The 18,429-nt window shown below is 42.7% G+C and overlaps 1 protein-coding gene across 1 annotated transcript in view; it reads left to right on the top strand.

The window, feature by feature from the left end:
- DNAH14 (dynein axonemal heavy chain 14) overlaps positions 1-18,429 on the top strand; it is a 418,175-nt gene that overhangs the window by 95,719 nt on the left and 304,027 nt on the right. The window contains exons 14-16 of the mRNA XM_077485830.1: positions 2,193-2,259; positions 2,896-2,993; positions 17,180-17,352. Coding sequence (XP_077341956.1) covers positions 2,193-2,259; positions 2,896-2,993; positions 17,180-17,352 — 338 coding nt within the window. The remainder of the gene's footprint in view (positions 1-2,192; positions 2,260-2,895; positions 2,994-17,179; positions 17,353-18,429) is intronic.

Below are 18,429 nucleotides of genomic sequence, written 5' to 3' on the forward strand. Positions count from 1 at the left end.
TAATTTACGAGTGCTTTGGAATACAAGCATTCTTCTGGAACAAATTATGCTTGTAATCCAAGGAACCACTGTATCTTTTTTCAGGGTGCACAAGGCTTTCTTTTCATAATATTGCCTTAAAAAATATTTTATTGTCTATGCAATAATAACAAAATAAAATCTGCTTTGTTAGTAGTCAGTGTTAACTATAGTGTTTCTGTAGATATAAAGCAAACTTTTTATTGTATAATTAGCCCCATTTATAATGACAATAAAAATTACGATTCTGGTACAGAGCAAATTACAAAAAATGAACAGACAAAAAATATAAATATTAATGCTTAGATAACATAGAACATAAACAGCAGAAAACGAAAAGCTAAAAGGAAAGGGCAGAGTGGAGATTATTTGGGGTGATTCCGTTCACTCAAGGGCTAATAATGGTAAATATGTTTTTGTTTTTTACTTGTAAGGATGTTTTAACTACAGATCAAAGATCGCCTATTTTATCTGAATTTGAATGAATCAGAGTAAGTAAAATGTATCTATAGGTCTCTTCCCCACAACCCGGGGCTGAGGTTGTGGAGGTCTGCGGGCAGGGGGCTTATCGGAATCTGGAAGCCCCCCATGTGAATGAATATGGGGTACATAGTACCCCTACTTATTCACCCCCAAAAAAAAAACAATGTAGTGTAACAAAAAACAGGAGGCAGTTTTTGACAAGTCCTTTATTAAAAAATAATAATGTTCCCCGATTTAGATTCAACATCAATCACAATGGCCGTTGCTGCCGCTAACCCGATAATAAAAAAAAAAAAAGCTCCTCCCTCGACAAATGTTCCCACCATTCTGCCAGCTCTTGTGTCTGATAGTACCTATATAGCTATGGGGCGTGGCCATGTGGTGACATCACCCGGAGACCCCACCCACTTGTGACAATACAATCCCGAGCATTAAGGATTTGTGATGTCCCAAGGGGGTGGGGTCTACGTGTGACATCATTGCTAACATTGCCTCTGAGCACAAGTCGGTTAAGATGCTGATCATACTTGGATGCAACTTCCACTCAATTTTGTGGGCTGAAATCCGACAGAAGTCTGACCAAAGTAGTGCAGGACTGACACAAGTTGCACCAGTGTGAACTGGGCCTTACTGGGAAGAAAACATCTTCCACAATGCAGCTGTCTGTAGCCAGTTAAACACAATCAGATGGGAAAATTTGCAAGACTAAATGTCTGTGGGTTTTCGGATGGTCAGTACGGTACTTTCGACAGCCGATTTGACTTTTTCATCAGACAAAAGCTGGATATGCAGGCTATAAAGTTTTTGTCAGATCTGAACTGAAAAGGCCCGTATACACAATCAGAATTTCTAACAGGAAATGTTGGATGTCAGGCTGTTGGTGAAAAATCCGACCGTGTGTATGCTCCATCGGACATTTGTTATCAGACTTTCCTCCAACAAATGTTGGCTAGCATGTTTTTAAATTTTCTGCCAACAAATGTGTGTTGTCGGATTTTCCAATCGTGTGTACAAACTTTATAAGACGGTCGGTCTTGTAAACTAGAATTTGTAATGGAAAATTAACAATCGTGACGTGGCAAATTAGGAAATCTCCAAATGCAGCGCACATTCTCTTCTTCTTTAATGAGATAATGATGAAGCTGCTTTGCTGGTGATACTGATGGAGTTATTGCAAACAGATTTTTAAAGGCTTTTTTTTTCTAGTGATATCAAGAATAATATTATGTTTTTTTTTGTTTTTTTGTCCCAAACTGTCATTTGAAGAAAAACGCAGCCGAGTATTATTCTACACAGTTGTTTTATTGTGCAGAAAAAAAAAAAACAGAACTTAAATTAGAGATGCTATCTGCCATCCAAATAAAAATAACAAAAAAGTGCGAATCAACGCTCACTAAACTTCTACTAACATGAAATTAGCAGAAGGGGTCCAAAGGATGGTGCTTGAGAAATCAACTTCCTCTTCATACTCTCATAGTATGTCACTACTAAAATCAGACGCTCATTTGTACAACAATCGAACTGTGTGTACAAGGCTTTAGACTGGTTGTATGGTATTCATATGGCTTATCTCTGTTAGCTTTATGTGTTAACAAGCCCAATTGTTCCCATGTCTCTTTTTCTGTATGGAAGCTGCATAATGGAGCTGACTGCTTTATCCATTATATTGTGTACATATTTTTATATTTTAGATTCTGAAGAATGGAGTGAAGAAGAAGAAGATGAGGATGACGAAGAAGATGATATTGATTTTACAAGGTGAAGGCCCTTTGAGAAAAAAGTCATCATGTTTAGCTCTCCAAATAAAGATTTGGACTTGGGGCTGGTTCACACCACAAAAATGCACTTCAGAGCTGTTCCAGATGCATTTCTTCATGTCTGTTTTTAAAAAGTTTTTGGTGCATTCCGTTGCGCTTTTGATGCGCTTCTGGATGCATTCCATATGCTTCTTTTGTTATTTTTTACATTTTCTTTTTTTAAGTGTACTGGGGTCCAGTGCATTTTTGATATGTTTTTGATGCGTTCCAGTGCAATCTGTTGCTTTTTACTGCAGTCCAGTACAGTGCAGGAAAAATGCAGCATTTTCTACTTTTCTGGAACTGGAAAGCCGTGGAACTGACTGCACTGGTATGAACTATGCCATTGGAAACCATATAATCTACTTTCCATGTGTTTTTGATGCAGAAACAAATGCACTGGACTGCATGTGGTGTGAACTGGCCCTCAGTCTTTAGTACCAGCATGGTTGGTGGCCAACTCTCCATTCACTGCTTCCAATGACAGTGCTTCCTACATCAAAGCACAGGAAGGTGGCCAGAGACTACCCAACACACACCTGTGCACCCATTTGACACCGATCCATTAAAATTATGTTTTTTTATTTTTATTTTGTAGGTCTTCAGTTGTTTCAAAGAAAGTTTATGTGTCTCCCCCAAAAAATGATTTTGACCTTCACATACGGGGCATAGTGAATGGATTTGAGCAGACAATAGGTATGTTTGTATGTCAGTTTTTATTACCTCCACATCCGAGAATCATTGTATTCCAAAAAGAAAATAAAGCCCTTGGAGTGATGATCTTGGTCCATTTTTTGATTAACAAACACGAAACAAAAAGTTAACATCTATTAGGGCACGTTCACACTGGGGCGGTGAGAGAGTTGGCGGTAAAGCACTGTTAGTTTTAGCGGTGCTTTACCGTCGTTTTAGCGGCACTCTTCTGGAGTGACAGGAGAGGCACTTTGCAGATGCTATTTTTACCGCTAAAGCGCCTATAAAGCACCTCCAGTGTGAAAGTGGCCTAAGGAAAAACTTTTTTTTTTCATTTTGGATAGAGAAGGGGAGCTGGGAGGGGTTGGTTTAAGGCAGGCATGTCCAAAGTCCGGCCCGCGGGCCAATCGCGGCCCGCGGTCCGGTTTTGAACGGCCCGCCTGGTGTGCTGCGGGATCAGGGCTGTCAAATGAGCCGATCCCCGTCACTGTGAGAAGCTCCGTCGGCTTCAAAAGTGAAAGTAAAGTGCAGAGGAGTGTGCTGTGCTCTCTGCTTCCCCCTACAGTGCAGTACCTGGCTGAATAAGGAAATGGAATGGAAAGGTACTGTACTACAAGCTAGATTCGTTTTAAAAAGGCTTTATTTATGTGTATGTGTGTGTGTGTGCATGTGTGTCTGTATGTATGTATGTGTGTGCATGTGTGTCTGTATGTGTGCATGTGTGTCTGTATGTATATGTGTGCATGTCTGTCTGTATGTATGTGCATGTGTGTCTGTATGTATATGTGTGCATGTCTGTCTGTATGTATGTGCATGTGTGTCTGTATGTATGTGCATGTGTGTCTGTATGTATGTGCATGTGTGCATGTGTGTCTGTATGTGTGTGTGTGCATGTGTGTCTGTATGTGTGTGTGTGCATGTGTGTCTGTATGTGTGTGTGTGTGTGTGTGCATGTCTGTCTGTATGTGTGTGTGTGCATGTCTGTATGTGTGTGTGTGCATGTCTGTATGTGTGTGTGTGCATGTCTGTATGTATGTATGTGTGTGCATGTCTGTCTGTATGCATGTGTGTGCATGTGTGTCTGTATGTATGTATGTATGTATGTATGTATGTATGTGTGCATGTGTGTATGTGTGTGTGTGTGCATGTGTGTCTGTATGTATGTGTGTCTGTATGTATGTGTGTCTGTATGTATGTGTGTCTGTGCATGTGTGTGCATGTCTGTATGTGTGTGTGTGCATGTCTGTCTGTATGTATGTGTGTGTGTGTGTGTGTGTGTGTGTGTGTGTGTATGTGTGTCTGTATGTGCATGTGTGTCTGTGTGTGTGCATGTGTGTCTGTGTGTGTGTGTGTGCATGTGTGTGTGTGTCTGTGCATGTATGATTGCATGTGTGTGTGTGTCCATGTATGTCTGTATGTATGCGTATGTGCATGTGTGTCTGTATGTATGTGCGTGTATGTCTGTCTGTATGTGTGTGCATGTATGTGTGTCTGTATGTGTGTGCAGCATGTGTGTCTGTATGTATCTGTGTGCATGTATGTGTGTGTGTGTGTGTGTGTGTGTGTGTATGTATGTCTGTATGTGCGTGTATGTATGTGCGTGTATGTATGTATGTATGTGCCTGTATGTATGTATGTATGTATGTATGTGTGTGCATGTGTCTGTGTCTGTATGTGTGTGTGTGCATGTGTCTGTATGTATGTAAGTATATGCATGTGTCTGTATGTGTATGCATGTGTCTGTATGTGTGTATGTCTGTGTGTATGTGTATGCATGTGTGTTACTTTTAATCCAGACCTCCCCCCCCCATTCTTGTACCATCAGAACTGCTTTTGTGGTGCTTGTGTGTGTGATAGCAGCCAGGATTGCTGCTCCTCTGAAAAGCAATCCATATACAGATCGCTTTTCAGAGGCATTTGAAAGGTGGTAAAGAGGCATTATGTTGCCTCCTCACCACCTGTATAAGCCCGTAAATGTAGCATCACTACACCGCAACTGTGCAGTCTACACAGTTGCGGGGTAGTTGCAGTGCAGGCCCATTCACCCTGAGCATACCTCCAGCTGCAGCCACAGCATGTGTACACCCCCAGCTGCTCCCTCTGCAGCTAAAGGGGGAGAAGTTGGGGGTGGTAAAAACAGCTTAACCATGTAGTTTTACTGCCCCTCCAATAAGCCCTTGGTTCACATCTGCATGGCTGCATGCTGTGTGTAGGGCAGCCCATGCATTTAAATGGGCTTCCATACCCACAAAAATGCAGGGAAAGAAGTCCCAGAGCTTTTTTTTTTTTTTTTATTGCGCTGCACCAAAAGCACCCCATGTTTCCAATGTGTGGGGTACCATTAAGACTTAACGGTACCCCTAAAGAACAGAGCATGCGTCTGTGTGTCGGGCAAACGAGCGCAACAAAGGCACGAGAATTTTTGTTGGGCCAGGTATGAGTGCTCGAATGACCGAATTTTAATGGTTCAAAGAATGTCAGGCAAAATGGTCGGCCCTCACACATGTTCACTTCATCGAATCTGGCCCTCTTTGAAAAAAGTTTGGACACCCCTGGTTTAAGGCCTCCTATCAGAATTTTTTTTTTTTGCAATTTCTGTCCTTTTGCAGAGATTTCTCTTTACTTCCTGTCCCATAGCCAAACAGGACATTAGAGGAAATCCCTGAAAACTAAGGGAATTTCTTGGGGACCCCCAGGTCACCTGAACTAGTATCCCTAGTGGAAGATTTCCCTCTATTACTATTCTGGGGAAAACCCCAAATTTGGGATTTTCTTTTACTTTCACTTTCAATGATAATGGTAAACAGTACAAATAGAGAGGATGAATCTCCTTAACCACTTACCGACCAGCGCACGCCGATGTACGTCCGATTTTTGAAGAGGGATATCTCGGTAACCGCAGCAGCTGCTGCCACAACCGAGATATCCATCTCTTCAGGTGCCAGTCGTCTGTACGATAACGGTGGTCTCCGCGGCGGATTCGCCATGAGATCACCGCTATTGGCGGCGGGAGAGGGGCCACCCCCCTCCCGCCGCCCTCCTTACCGAAGCCGTCGGTAGCGGCGGAGGCGATCGGGTCCTTCTGCTAGCTGGGTATGGAGACGAGTGAGGCTAAGATGGCCCCCACTCGTCTCTATACCATAGGAGGGCGGAAGCGACGTCAAAACGTCACTTCCGCCCATACCTCTTAAAGGTATATTTTTTTTAAATGTCATTTTTTCTTTTTCTTTTTTTTTTGCATTTTAGTCCAAATATGAGATCTGAGGACTTTTTGACCCCAGATCTCATATATAAGAGGACCTGTCATGCTTTTTTCTATTACAAGGGATGTTTACATTCCTTGTAATAGGAATAAAAGTGATCCATTTTTTTTTTAAAACAGTGTAAAAATAAATAAAATCAATTAAAATAAATAATAAAAAAAAAAGGTTTTTAAAAACACCCCGCCACGACGAGCTTGCGCACAGAAGCGAGCGCATACGTGAGTAGCGCCCGCATATGAAAATGGTGGTCAAACCACATATGTGAGGTATCGTCTTGATCGGTAGAGTGAGAGCAATAATTCTAGCCCTATACCTCCTCTGTAACGCAAAAAATTTAGAATTTTTTAAATGTCGCTTATGGAGATTTATGAGGCTAAAAGTTTGACGCCATTCCACGAGCGGGCGCAATTTTGAAGCGTGACATGTTGGGTATCAATTTACTCGGCGTACCATTATCTTTCACAATATAAAAAAAAATTGGCCTAATTTTACTGCTGTCCTATTTTTTTATTCAAAAAAGTTAATTTTTTCCAAAAAAAGTGCGCTTGTAAGACCGCTGCGCAAATACGGTGTGAAAAAAAAGTATTTCAATGACCGCCATTTTATTCTCTAGGGTGTTAGAAAAAAAACAATATAAAATGTTTGGGGGTTGTAAGTAATTTTCTAGCAAAAAAAATTTTTTTAAACATCAAATCTGAAAAAGAGGCCTGGTCCTTAAGTGGTTAATGTGTGCACAGGCAGAAATTAAAAACCTGACACAAGTTATAATCCCTCTCCACTCTGTCCAAAACTAAACAAAAAATTTTTACCTTTAGTTCTACTTTAAACAAGCAATGTGTGCACAGCCCCATTGTAAGAAATACTTTTTATTAGTTGCCTGGAGATGGCCATTAAAAATTATTGTGACACTGCTTGGGGAGTGACAAAGCTAACAGTTCATGTGAACTTTTAAATAGTGATAAAAAGGATTAATTGTAGTCTTCTAATATTAAATGTGGTTTTTAAAAATGATTTTATATGTGTTTTAATTAATGTTATATTTTTTATTATCGAGAACATGGCTGGCAGTAATCTTTAACCTGATAAGATTATGTAACAAGTTAACAAGAAAAAGTTGGGATGTGTTGACATAATAATGGTTACAAAACACTTGTTTTCAATAGGTATTAGGCTGGGTTCACACATGCAGTAGGAGAATTGAATGTGTCCAATTTGCATGAAAGGAGATTGTGACCGGCTCTCAATGGAGCCAGTTCACGCAGCTCTGGGGCGGCTGCGATCCACATTGAAGACGGGTCCTGCATTTTCTGGTCCAATTCCAGTGCAAATTCAGGCAAAAATCCGGACCTCGGGTTTGGCTGTTTTACAGCTTTGTACTTGCATTTAATAAAGAAATAGTATTTTGGATGTCACCCTGAGTGCCGGCCATCCTTTTCCAAAAATCCGGCCCTGATTCGCACCTGAAACGGTGAACATGGACGTGCCGGACCCCCTGCTGTGACCCATGGCCGCAGCATATGTCTTAGGCAGGGTTCACACTGGTGCGAACACAGACATCACATGTAATTCACATTGCGTTCATGTGCAGACCACATGTGATGTCAGTGCCATGTGAATTCCCATCGCATTCGGGGCCAAATGGTACAGGACACTTTTTTGGTCCACACTGAAATCGGATCGCATGGGTGTTCACAACCATGTGATCTGATTCCTGTACCATTTCACAGTTTGCACTGTGATCTGCGAACTGATCTAGTGTTATTAATTTCACATTGACACCTGCAGCAGTTTGCAGATGTCAGTGTGAACCATCTGCAATTCAGGTGTGATGCGGGAACCCACACAGCATTCGTAGGGTTTTACTAAAGCGTAAAAAAAAGAAACAACTGCAACCACCACATCCAGTGGCAGCTGGTGCTCAAAATTTTTTGGAGGGGCGCAAACAAACTGAAAAATACTGAAAAAAAAACATCAATTGCGGCCTCACTGTGCCCATCAAACGCTGCCACTGTGCCCATCAAACGCTGCCACTGTGCCCATCAAACGCTGCCACTGTGCCCATAAAATGCTGCCACTGTACCATCAAATGCTGCCATTGTGCTTCAAATGCTGCCACTGTGCCCATCAAATGCTGCAGTCTAACTGCCTAATCTTAGTTAAAATATTTATTTTTCTAGTTTATATTTCTCCTAATTTATGTACCCAATTTACTTCTGCAGAAAAATCTCATTTTGCTTTGTCAAGGCTAAAAAGTACAGAAATGTCTAAAAAATGATGCGTTGGTATAACAGTATGTGAACGCCAAGTCTTTAGTTGATTCCTCCGCTGTAACTTTGACAGCTAGTCCTCCATAAGACTCCACTGCAACACCTAAGAATGCATACAATGTTCTTACATAATATTCTTTTCTTCAGGACTATCACAGTCCACATGACAAGAAACTTCTGATAGGTGTGCAGACTTTTTTGCAATTGTAGCAAACTGAGCTTTGACTTTTTCAGACAGCTGACATGATAAATATCAAAGTTCTTCAGACATCCAAAAAGCTTTTGAAAGCGCTCTTTTCCATCAATGCTGTTTGTGGCTGATGTCATAAAGCCAAGGAATGAGGGAGGATATTTTTGAAGATGGCGTCACTCAGATTGTTAGCCCAACATTAGATCATTAACAAAAATGCTCATAAAGCCATTGAGGTTTTTTACTGCTGAAGTAAATCTATGTTCTAGAGGTAATAAGACCTAGAAGAAAAGAAAAATGTCTTAATACAGGGAGAAACCATTCTCATTTAGTATAAAATGTTATTCAACTGTCATCAGAGCTAAACTGTCTACACTACTCTGAATTCAATGAAACATTTATCATGAACAATTGTCTCAAAGTGGGGCCTATCACGTATGGCTTGGATCAGTGATCCTACAGTTAACCAGGAACGTGTAAGTACAGAGACAAGAGACTTGGAGAGCACAGAATACAGGATTTAGAAGAATGGCATGAGTATAGGGCAGCACTGAGGTTCTGGTCTTACAGGCAGGCAAGAAACAAAATGCTAGTAAGAACCACTTGCAGCACTATGGTTCAGGGTTCACAGAAAGTCAGGTACACAAGATTAAAGATTATTATCCTGAAACGAAAAGGAAAAAATAATTTTCATTCAAAACTGGTACTATGGTTTCAAACAGTGCTGTTTTTTTGTTTTTTTTTAAGCAGTCTGTCACCCTTGGCAATAAACCAGGGCTCCACCACACATAGTACCTTATCAGCCACATCCTATGAATGATACCTTGAGTCCGAAAACATGATTTCTGACCTGGCTGGTCACCCCAGACGCAGGAACTGCAGAAATCCTAGCTAAGCACACATTACACTTGCAATAGGGCAAGCCATTCAGCATAACACACAAAACACACACATTACACTTGCAATAGGGCAAGCCATTCAGCATAACACACAGAACACACACATGCAAAGGACAGTACAAAGTCCGGATAAACAAAACAGGGAGAACAAAGAAAATTCACCCAAGAAGAGCAGTGAGAGAACCGTTGCTTAATTCTACAAAATAAATTTTAATTTATATCAAAAAGACCACTATAATAATCCTACACAGCAGAAAAAGATCACAATTACAATCCACAAACAAGTTTTCTAGTTTGTGGATTGTAATTGTGATCTCTGTCTTCCCCTGTTTTGTTTGTTATGGTATAAGATCAGGAGAGATACCTTTTCTGGCCTCTCTTGGTCTAGAATTAAGTTGCTGATTAATTAAATAATGATTGTTGTTTAATAATAAAAATCTATAGGTTGATCCAGGCACAAAATCTAATTACAAAGTGACAGATAGTATGGAAAGTAAAAAGGAAAAAAAAATTAAACAAATTCAACAGTCAATGTTCTTGGAATGAGTACTCCATGACACCAACTTACAGAAATAAACAAAGCACAAGTAGAAGTCACAGTAAGCCAGGGGTGTCCAAACTTTTTTCAAAGAGGGCCAGATTCGATGAAGTGAACATGTGTGAGGGCCGACCATTTTGCCTGACATTCTTTGAACCATTAAAATTCGGTCATTCGAGCACTCATACCTGGCCCAACAAAAATTCTCGTGCCTTTGTTGCGCTCGTTTGCCCGACACACAGACGCATGCTCTGTTCTTTAGGGGTACCGTTAAGTCTTAATGGTACCCCACACATTGGAAACATGGGGTGCTTTTGGTGCAGCGCAATAAAAAAAAAAAAAAAAGCTCTGGGACTTCTTTCCCTGCATTTTTGTGGGTATGGAAGCCCATTTAAATGCATGGGCTGCCCTACACACAGCATGCAGCCATGCAGATGTGAACCAAGGGCTTATTGGAGGGGCAGTAAAACTACATGGTTAAGCTGTTTTTACCACCCCCAACTTCTCCCCCTTTAGCTGCAGAGGGAGCAGCTGGGGGTGTACACATGCTGTGGCTGCAGCTGGAGGTATGCTCAGGGTGAATGGGCCTGCACTGCAACTACCCCGCAACTGTGTAGACTGCACAGTTGCGGTGTAGTGATGCTACATTTACGGGCTTATACAGGTGGTGAGGAGGCAACATAATGCCTCTTTACCACCTTTCAAATGCCTCTGAAAAGCGATCTGTATATGGATTGCTTTTCAGAGGAGCAGCAATCCTGGCTGCTATCACACACACAAGCACCACAAAAGCAGTTCTGATGGTACAAGAATGGGGGGGGGAGGTCTGGATTAAAAGTAACACACATGCATACACATACACACAGACATACACACATACAGACACATGCATACACATACAGACACATGCATATACTTACATACATACAGACACATGCACACACACACATACAGACACAGACACATGCACACACATACATACATACATACATACATACAGGCACATACATACATACATACACGCACATACATACACGCACATACATACACGCACATACAGACATACATACACACACACACACACACACACACACACATACATGCACACAGATACATACAGACACACATGCTGCACACACATACAGACACACATACATGCACACACATACAGACAGACATACACGCACATACATACAGACACACATGCACATACGCATACATACAGACATACATGGACACACACACACATGCAATCATACATGCACAGACACACACACACATGCACACACACACACACAGACACACATGCACACACACAGACACACATGCACATACAGACACACATACACACACACACACACACACACACACACACACACATACATACAGACAGACATGCACACACACACATACAGACATGCACACACATGCACAGACACACATACATACAGACACACATACATACAGACACACATACATACAGACACACATACATACAGACACACATACATACAGACACACATACATACAGACACACATGCACACACACACACATACACACATGCACACATACATACATACATACATACATACATACATACATACAGACACACATGCACACACATGCATACAGACAGACATGCACACACATACATACATACAGACATGCACACACACACATACAGACATGCACACACACACACATACAGACATGCACACACACACATACAGACAGACATGCACACACACACACACACACATACAGACACACATGCACACACACACATACAGACACACATGCACACACACACATACAGACACACATGCACACATGCACATACATACAGACACACATGCACATACATACAGACACACATGCACATACATACAGACAGACATGCACACATATACATACAGACACACATGCACATACATACAGACAGACATGCACACATATACATACAGACACACATGCACACATACAGACACACATGCACACACATACATACATACAGACACACATGCACACACACACACATACACATAAATAAAGCCTTTTTAAAACGAATCTAGCTTGTAGTACAGTACCTTTCCATTCCATTTCCTTATTCAGCCAGGTACTGCACTGTAGGGGGAAGCAGAGAGCACAGCACACTCCTCTGCACTTTACTTTCACTTTTGAAGCCGACGGAGCTTCTCACAGTGACGGGGATCGGCTCATTTGACAGCCCTGATCCCGCAGCACACCAGGCGGGCCGTTCAAAACCGGACCGCGGGCCGCGATTGGCCCGCGGGCCGGACTTTGGACATGCCTGCAGTAAGCAAAAAGTTTGCTTACCTTTGCCAGCAGAAGTGAATTCCCAGCTTGTGTTGTTCCATTTCTTAGCGATTATCTGTAGAGTTATAATTTTTGGCTCCGAAGGACCATTTGATAGGGAAACCCCAGAACTCAAGGGGTTTCAGTAACGTTGACTGCTGAAGCCAAATTTAACAAAGATGTATTTATTATGCAAGCATGTTGCTATCCACAAGCAGGGAGAACAGTACATGGCGATACATTCAAAATAAATGCTCTGAAATGACAGAGAACCATGTAATACAATTTATACATTCTGAAGGGGGTGGCACCTTGGCAACTTGGCACCTGGACTCTTTTGAACTCTTTGGTGACATTCTTTGATATGCAGATATTTGACATATACACGTCACTTCCAGAGTTCTATGACAAAAGCAGAGATAGAAGTATTCACAGCTAAAGGTGTAAATGGCACTTGGACACAGCTGTTACATCATATGCCTTGTAACATATTTGTACCAAGTATATTTGCTTAATTAGAAACACATGCTTTAAAGTGGCTGTAAACTCTCCCCCACAACTTTGTCCCATGTAAATCAGCATAAAAAACCCTAATGAACACTGCATGTAGATATCTCCTTACTTGCTTAGTATTGTTGTAATCCTTTTTGTTCTTTAGAATGACGTCACTGAGCATGCCCAGATCTCCTCTGATTTACGTCACACTCTCTGTGTGCTTATCTATCTGTTATCAGGACTTCCTACGGCACACTACTGAAATCCCAGTAGACTTTATAATCACTCAGAGCTTCCTCCTACACCCCATGTGACCATGTGACATCACATGCAGTGTAAAGCAGGGCATGGGACAGCATTACTGCAGTCTTATTAGCTGAATCTGATAAGACTCAGATTCAGCTAATAAGACTCTACTGTGTACTCAGAAAACAATACTTAAAGAGGAGGGCCGGTTTTAAAAAAAAATTTTTTAAAGTCAGCAGCTGCAAACACTGTAGCTGCTGACTTTTAATAAGCACACTTACCTGTCCAGGGCGCCCGCGATGTCGGCCGCCCGAGGCTGACCCATTTCTCGGGTCCCAGCGCCGCCACCATTTTGGCTAAGGGAAACAGGCAGTGGAGCCTTGCGGCTTCACTGCCCATTTCCTATTGCGCACGCACGAGCCGCGCATCGCTTTGTGAATGGGGCGCGCTGTGTTCTGGGACACACAGTTCCCAGAACACAGTGCGACCCATTACCCAGAAGACGCCGCACGGAGTAGAGAAGACAGAAGATCACCGCAGAGGAGGAAGAGGCAGATTAGGACGATGTGCCTAGCAACAGGCATTTCTGGTAAGTTAAAAAAAAAAATTCATTTTTTTTTTCAGGGTGGCCCTCCACTTTAAAGAGTGATTTCACTGTGAAAAAAAAATATTAGAAGCCAGCAGCTACAAATACTGCAGCTGCTGACTTTTAATAAATGGACACTCACCTGTCCCAGGATCCAGTGATGTCGGCAGCCGAGGCCGATCGATCGCTCAGCTCTCGGCTGCTGCCGCCACCATTCTAGGTGAGGGAATCAGGAAGTGAAGCGTTGCAGCTTCACTTCCCGGTTCCCTACTGCGCATGCGCGAGTCGCGCAGCGCAATAGGAATTGTCCCCGCTGTCTCTGGGACCTGTGTGTGTCCCAGCAGACAGCGCGCAGGGACAGGAAGAGTCATGGACTCCCGTGGGAGTCTATGTCCGGAAGTGGGTGTAAATACCTGTCTTTGACAGGTATCTGCACCCCCCTCCCCCCTGAAAGGTGCCAATTGTGACACTGGAGGGGGGGAGGGTTCCGATGAGCGGAAGTTCCACTTTAGGGTGGAACCCCGCTTTAAGATGGCGCTGCTTTACCCCTGGAGACAAGTTTTTTTTAAAGTTTCTTTAAACAGTAAGTAATATGCAATTTGGGCTGGATTACAGTGACTATAGTTTGATAATTACTTATTATAATGGACTAAATGAAAAGAAGCATCAGAGTGGGAGAGTTTACTTCCTCTTTAATACTTATAACTAAATGTTTGATAAATAAAATGGCTATTCCATTTACCCTATAAACTCCAGAGAAAAGATTTTACAGTGCAAAAATCCCATTTCTTTAATGTCCATTGAGGGACACAGGAGTTCCTGGTGGGTTAAGAGTTGAGGCCGAGGACTTCCTTCTTGACGAAAGTCTAAGGCCGCGTACACACGGGCGGACTGTTCGCCCAACTTTGTCCGCTGAACAGTGTTTGGGCGGACAGTCCGCTCGTGTGTGGGCTTTCAGTGGACAGTTTCAGCGGACAGTTTGACGGACAAGGTTTTTCGGAATTTCCGAAAAACTGTCCGCTGAAACCTTGTTTCAGCGAACAGTCCGCTCGTGTGTAGGCTTGTTCGTCAAACAAAGTTGCGCGCATGCTCAGAAAGGATTTTCACGCCGAAAGTTATAATGCAGTGTATAGGACGTCGTATTTTTCGTCCCGTCGTACGTGCCGTTCACGTCATCGCGCACGGTTTCAGCAAACTGTTCGTCCGTCGTGTGTGGCCATGTCCGTCCATGCTAAGTTTGAGCGGACTGTTTGCCGAAACTGTTTGACGGACAAAGTTGGGCGAACAGTCCCCGCGTGTGTACGCGGCCTAAGAATTCAAAGAATTTCTGTGACCCTCAATGAACTCCAAAAAAAGGATTTGACACCCAGTACAAAAATCCTATTATCCTTGTGTTAAGCTTGTGAATTGGGTTCATTATCTGTGGTATTGGTAGTTCACCAATTCCTGGTGAGAAATGTGAGATGATGATGCAAACCAAGCCAGTGTCTCTGTTTCAGCTAAAATGAATAATGATTTTCTCTCATTTGTTTTTATCATATTAGAAAAGAGTGCCTGCATGTATTTATATAAATGACTCTGGGAGATGTATTTGCACTGTCATTTGACAGCAAATCCCATCTGGCAGTGAAATTTGTGAGTGACAAGACTGTCATGTGTAGCGATAATGCCACATTAATGAGTAGCCGAAAGCTATGGCAGCTAAGCATCTCAGCCATTGACATGACATCCATTGTATTTATATGCCTGTCAGTGCTCTGCATATTACTGGACTACAATCCCATCCTGATCCACGTCATTTATTAGGACGGCTCTTCAAATGTCGCTGCCACTACAGAAAAAAATCTTATTAGGTTTCAGAATTTTAGCTTTGTAGCAAATAATTCGGACAGTTTTATATTAATTTTTTTTAAACCTTTTTGCTTAGGAATAAGGTGCCACTCAGATGGGGTACTTCACTGGGGGTCCCATGCAGATCCTTATTTTCCCTGTACAGGGATGCACAGCACAAGCTTCCCACTCATTTCTATTGGGGCAAGTGGCTGCATGGACTCAGCCGCTGTTTCCTAATATGGCATGTGGGTGAGTGCGGGTGCTGGTCCCTGAACGCATATAAGGTTGCTGGTCCCTGAACACATATAAGGTGTGTTCATTGGCATTGTCATTCTGTGGATGGAGTTGGACTTTAAGCAGTTACAGCAACAGCTTTTTTCTTCTCTTGGAAACATTTTTTATTTTAAATAAAAAAAAATTATCATCATAAGTGTTTTATGTTTTGTCCTAGATAGTTTAACTTTCACCTTTACTGGAAAACCTGACCTGTACATAAATGCAGAGCTAAGTGTAAATAAAAAGAATTTACATACTGATTGCTATCATTACCTGTATGTCATGGTTACCCGTAACGCAGGTTGTCAGGCACTATCACTGGCTTCTGTGCTCTTCACCTATAGCAGCCCCCCTTCCCAAATGGCAAGCAGGCCTATCGGTACTCGGTTGCCCCCAGGACTTATACACAAAGCTATAATGCTATAATGCCTGGCTACCACATTGGGGCAGCTGCGAACTTAGCACAGCAGTTTCAGTGGCAGACAGTTCTTGCAGTTGGCAGACAGGCAGAGTGGTTCAATGACAGTCCAGGTACAAGGCAGGCAAAGTTCAGAATAGTCAGGGTCAAATCCATAGTCAAAAGGCAGGCAGAGTTCAGAGAGTAGTCAATACAGCCCCATATCAGGAGGCAGGGCAAAAAAAGAGCTTGGAGCACATGTTACAAATGCAATCACAAGTGTGAGACTGCAGGTTTGGCTGGCTTAAATCAGGTTTGGTCTACACCTAGAGACTGGCCACATCAATCACCTTGCAAGTGGACAAGCAGACAGGGATGCATCATAACCCAAACCAGGATGCTGGAATGAGACTACCAGCTGTAAAGAATAGGAGCATTTACACACTCCTGACAATGTATTAACAACATACAGTTAAATTTTTTCCCTATAGTGATTCTTTAAAAACCTTGAAGCAGATGTTAAAAAATTCCATTTATTCCAGTCATGTTTTAAAGTAGAAGCACAGTTAGATTGAGGGGGAGTCAGAAGCTCTTGAAAGGACTTGTTCTATTTCTGTTTCCTTTGGAGAGATCCACACCCATTGTTTGCTCTGGAGACAGCAGACAAAAAATCCAAAATGTTACAGTTGTCATGGGTACAAGAGTACAAAAGATTTATTTCAATAAGAACATGTTCCCACCTCTGACACTTGTAAATGGAACAGTTTTTTTCCTTTAGGAGAAATCCCGTTGCATTTCCCACCATATACAGTACTAGAGGGGCCAGTGCTTTAAAAAGAATTCCATTCCAAATTTTAAACTGTTACCTTTGTTTTATTCCAGGTAAAATATCTCCTCCCAGCCATGCACCTTATTTCTCTAACTTCTGCCGCCAACCACCAGAAGATATGAAAATGGTGCTTCACACAGAGAAAAAGGAAAGTAAAAGAAGTGGTCTTAAGATTTGGCCTGACTGTGACCTCCTTCTCGGAACAGACAAAGATTACATAATGCAGGTCTGTAAAGGTTTCATGCTCATCTCTCTGGCATGTGTGAAATTTGTCTTTGTTGTCGGTAGTGACCAAAGATATTGCAACATCCATTCTAGTTTCCATGTGCATAACCTATAATACATGCATGTTTGTCTTTATGTCAGTTTGTATATTGTTACATACTTGCACTTGCTGTACATATTTCTTTGAAAACACTGTGTAGCACTACCCCCATAGGAGTCGCTGACATCTGGGTCCCCACTTCTCCACAGCCAGTCACACAGCATTTCCTTCATTCACTCAAATGCAGTAAACAGTCCTTGGCTTGTTTTTGTTGTTTTATTAGGGGATGATAACTTGGATGGGGTAGGGAATTATGGAATGCCCAACATGAACATGTCCAGAACACAGAACAAAAAGGGGACAACTTCATCCCTCTTTACACAGAGATCCTCTTTCTCCCTTCCTCCTGTACAAACTTGGTTTAATATGCACAGCACTTAACAGTCTTTCTTGATCATACTGTCAGGCTGGCACTTACCGAACCGATGAGTCCGCTTGGGCAGAGGGTGGTCTCCCGTACGTGTCCGACTTACAACCCCTGATAGAGCAGACAGGTGGCTGAGAGTGCGGAGTGGTAAGAGAGCCTGTGATATGGCTCCAGGAGCAGGAACTTGCAGGAAGCTTCTGGCAGCAGGTGTGTAGATAGGACACAGGCAACTGGGTACAGAACAGGAGCAGAGCAGGCAAGTCTGGGTGCAGGCAGGGTACGGCAACAGGCGGGCAGCAGAGGCACAGAAGGAGCAGGCAAAAGAGAGGTCATACAGGCCGAGGTCAGATGCAGGCAGAGGTCAGCGGTGTCAAGGGAAAGCCGGGTCGTCAGGAGGTAAGCAAACAGGAACACAGGATACGAACAACGGGACAGGAACCGAGAAGCTGTTGATCAGGCAGCACCTGGGAGATGTCAGTGGCAGACCTAAATAGGCCATTTGGCGCCAAGCAGCGCGCACGGGCGCGCGCCGACGCGCGCGCACCCGCGGGCACGCGCCCCCGAACGCCGGCAGACACACCAGCGGTACCCGAAGTGCCCACCACAGCGCG

This window comes from Lithobates pipiens, unplaced genomic scaffold (genome assembly GCF_037356315.1).
Source record: "Lithobates pipiens isolate NorthernLeopardFrog02 unplaced genomic scaffold, aLitPip1_a1.2 Scaffold_18, whole genome shotgun sequence".
Lineage (NCBI taxonomy): Eukaryota > Metazoa > Chordata > Amphibia > Anura > Ranidae > Lithobates > Lithobates pipiens.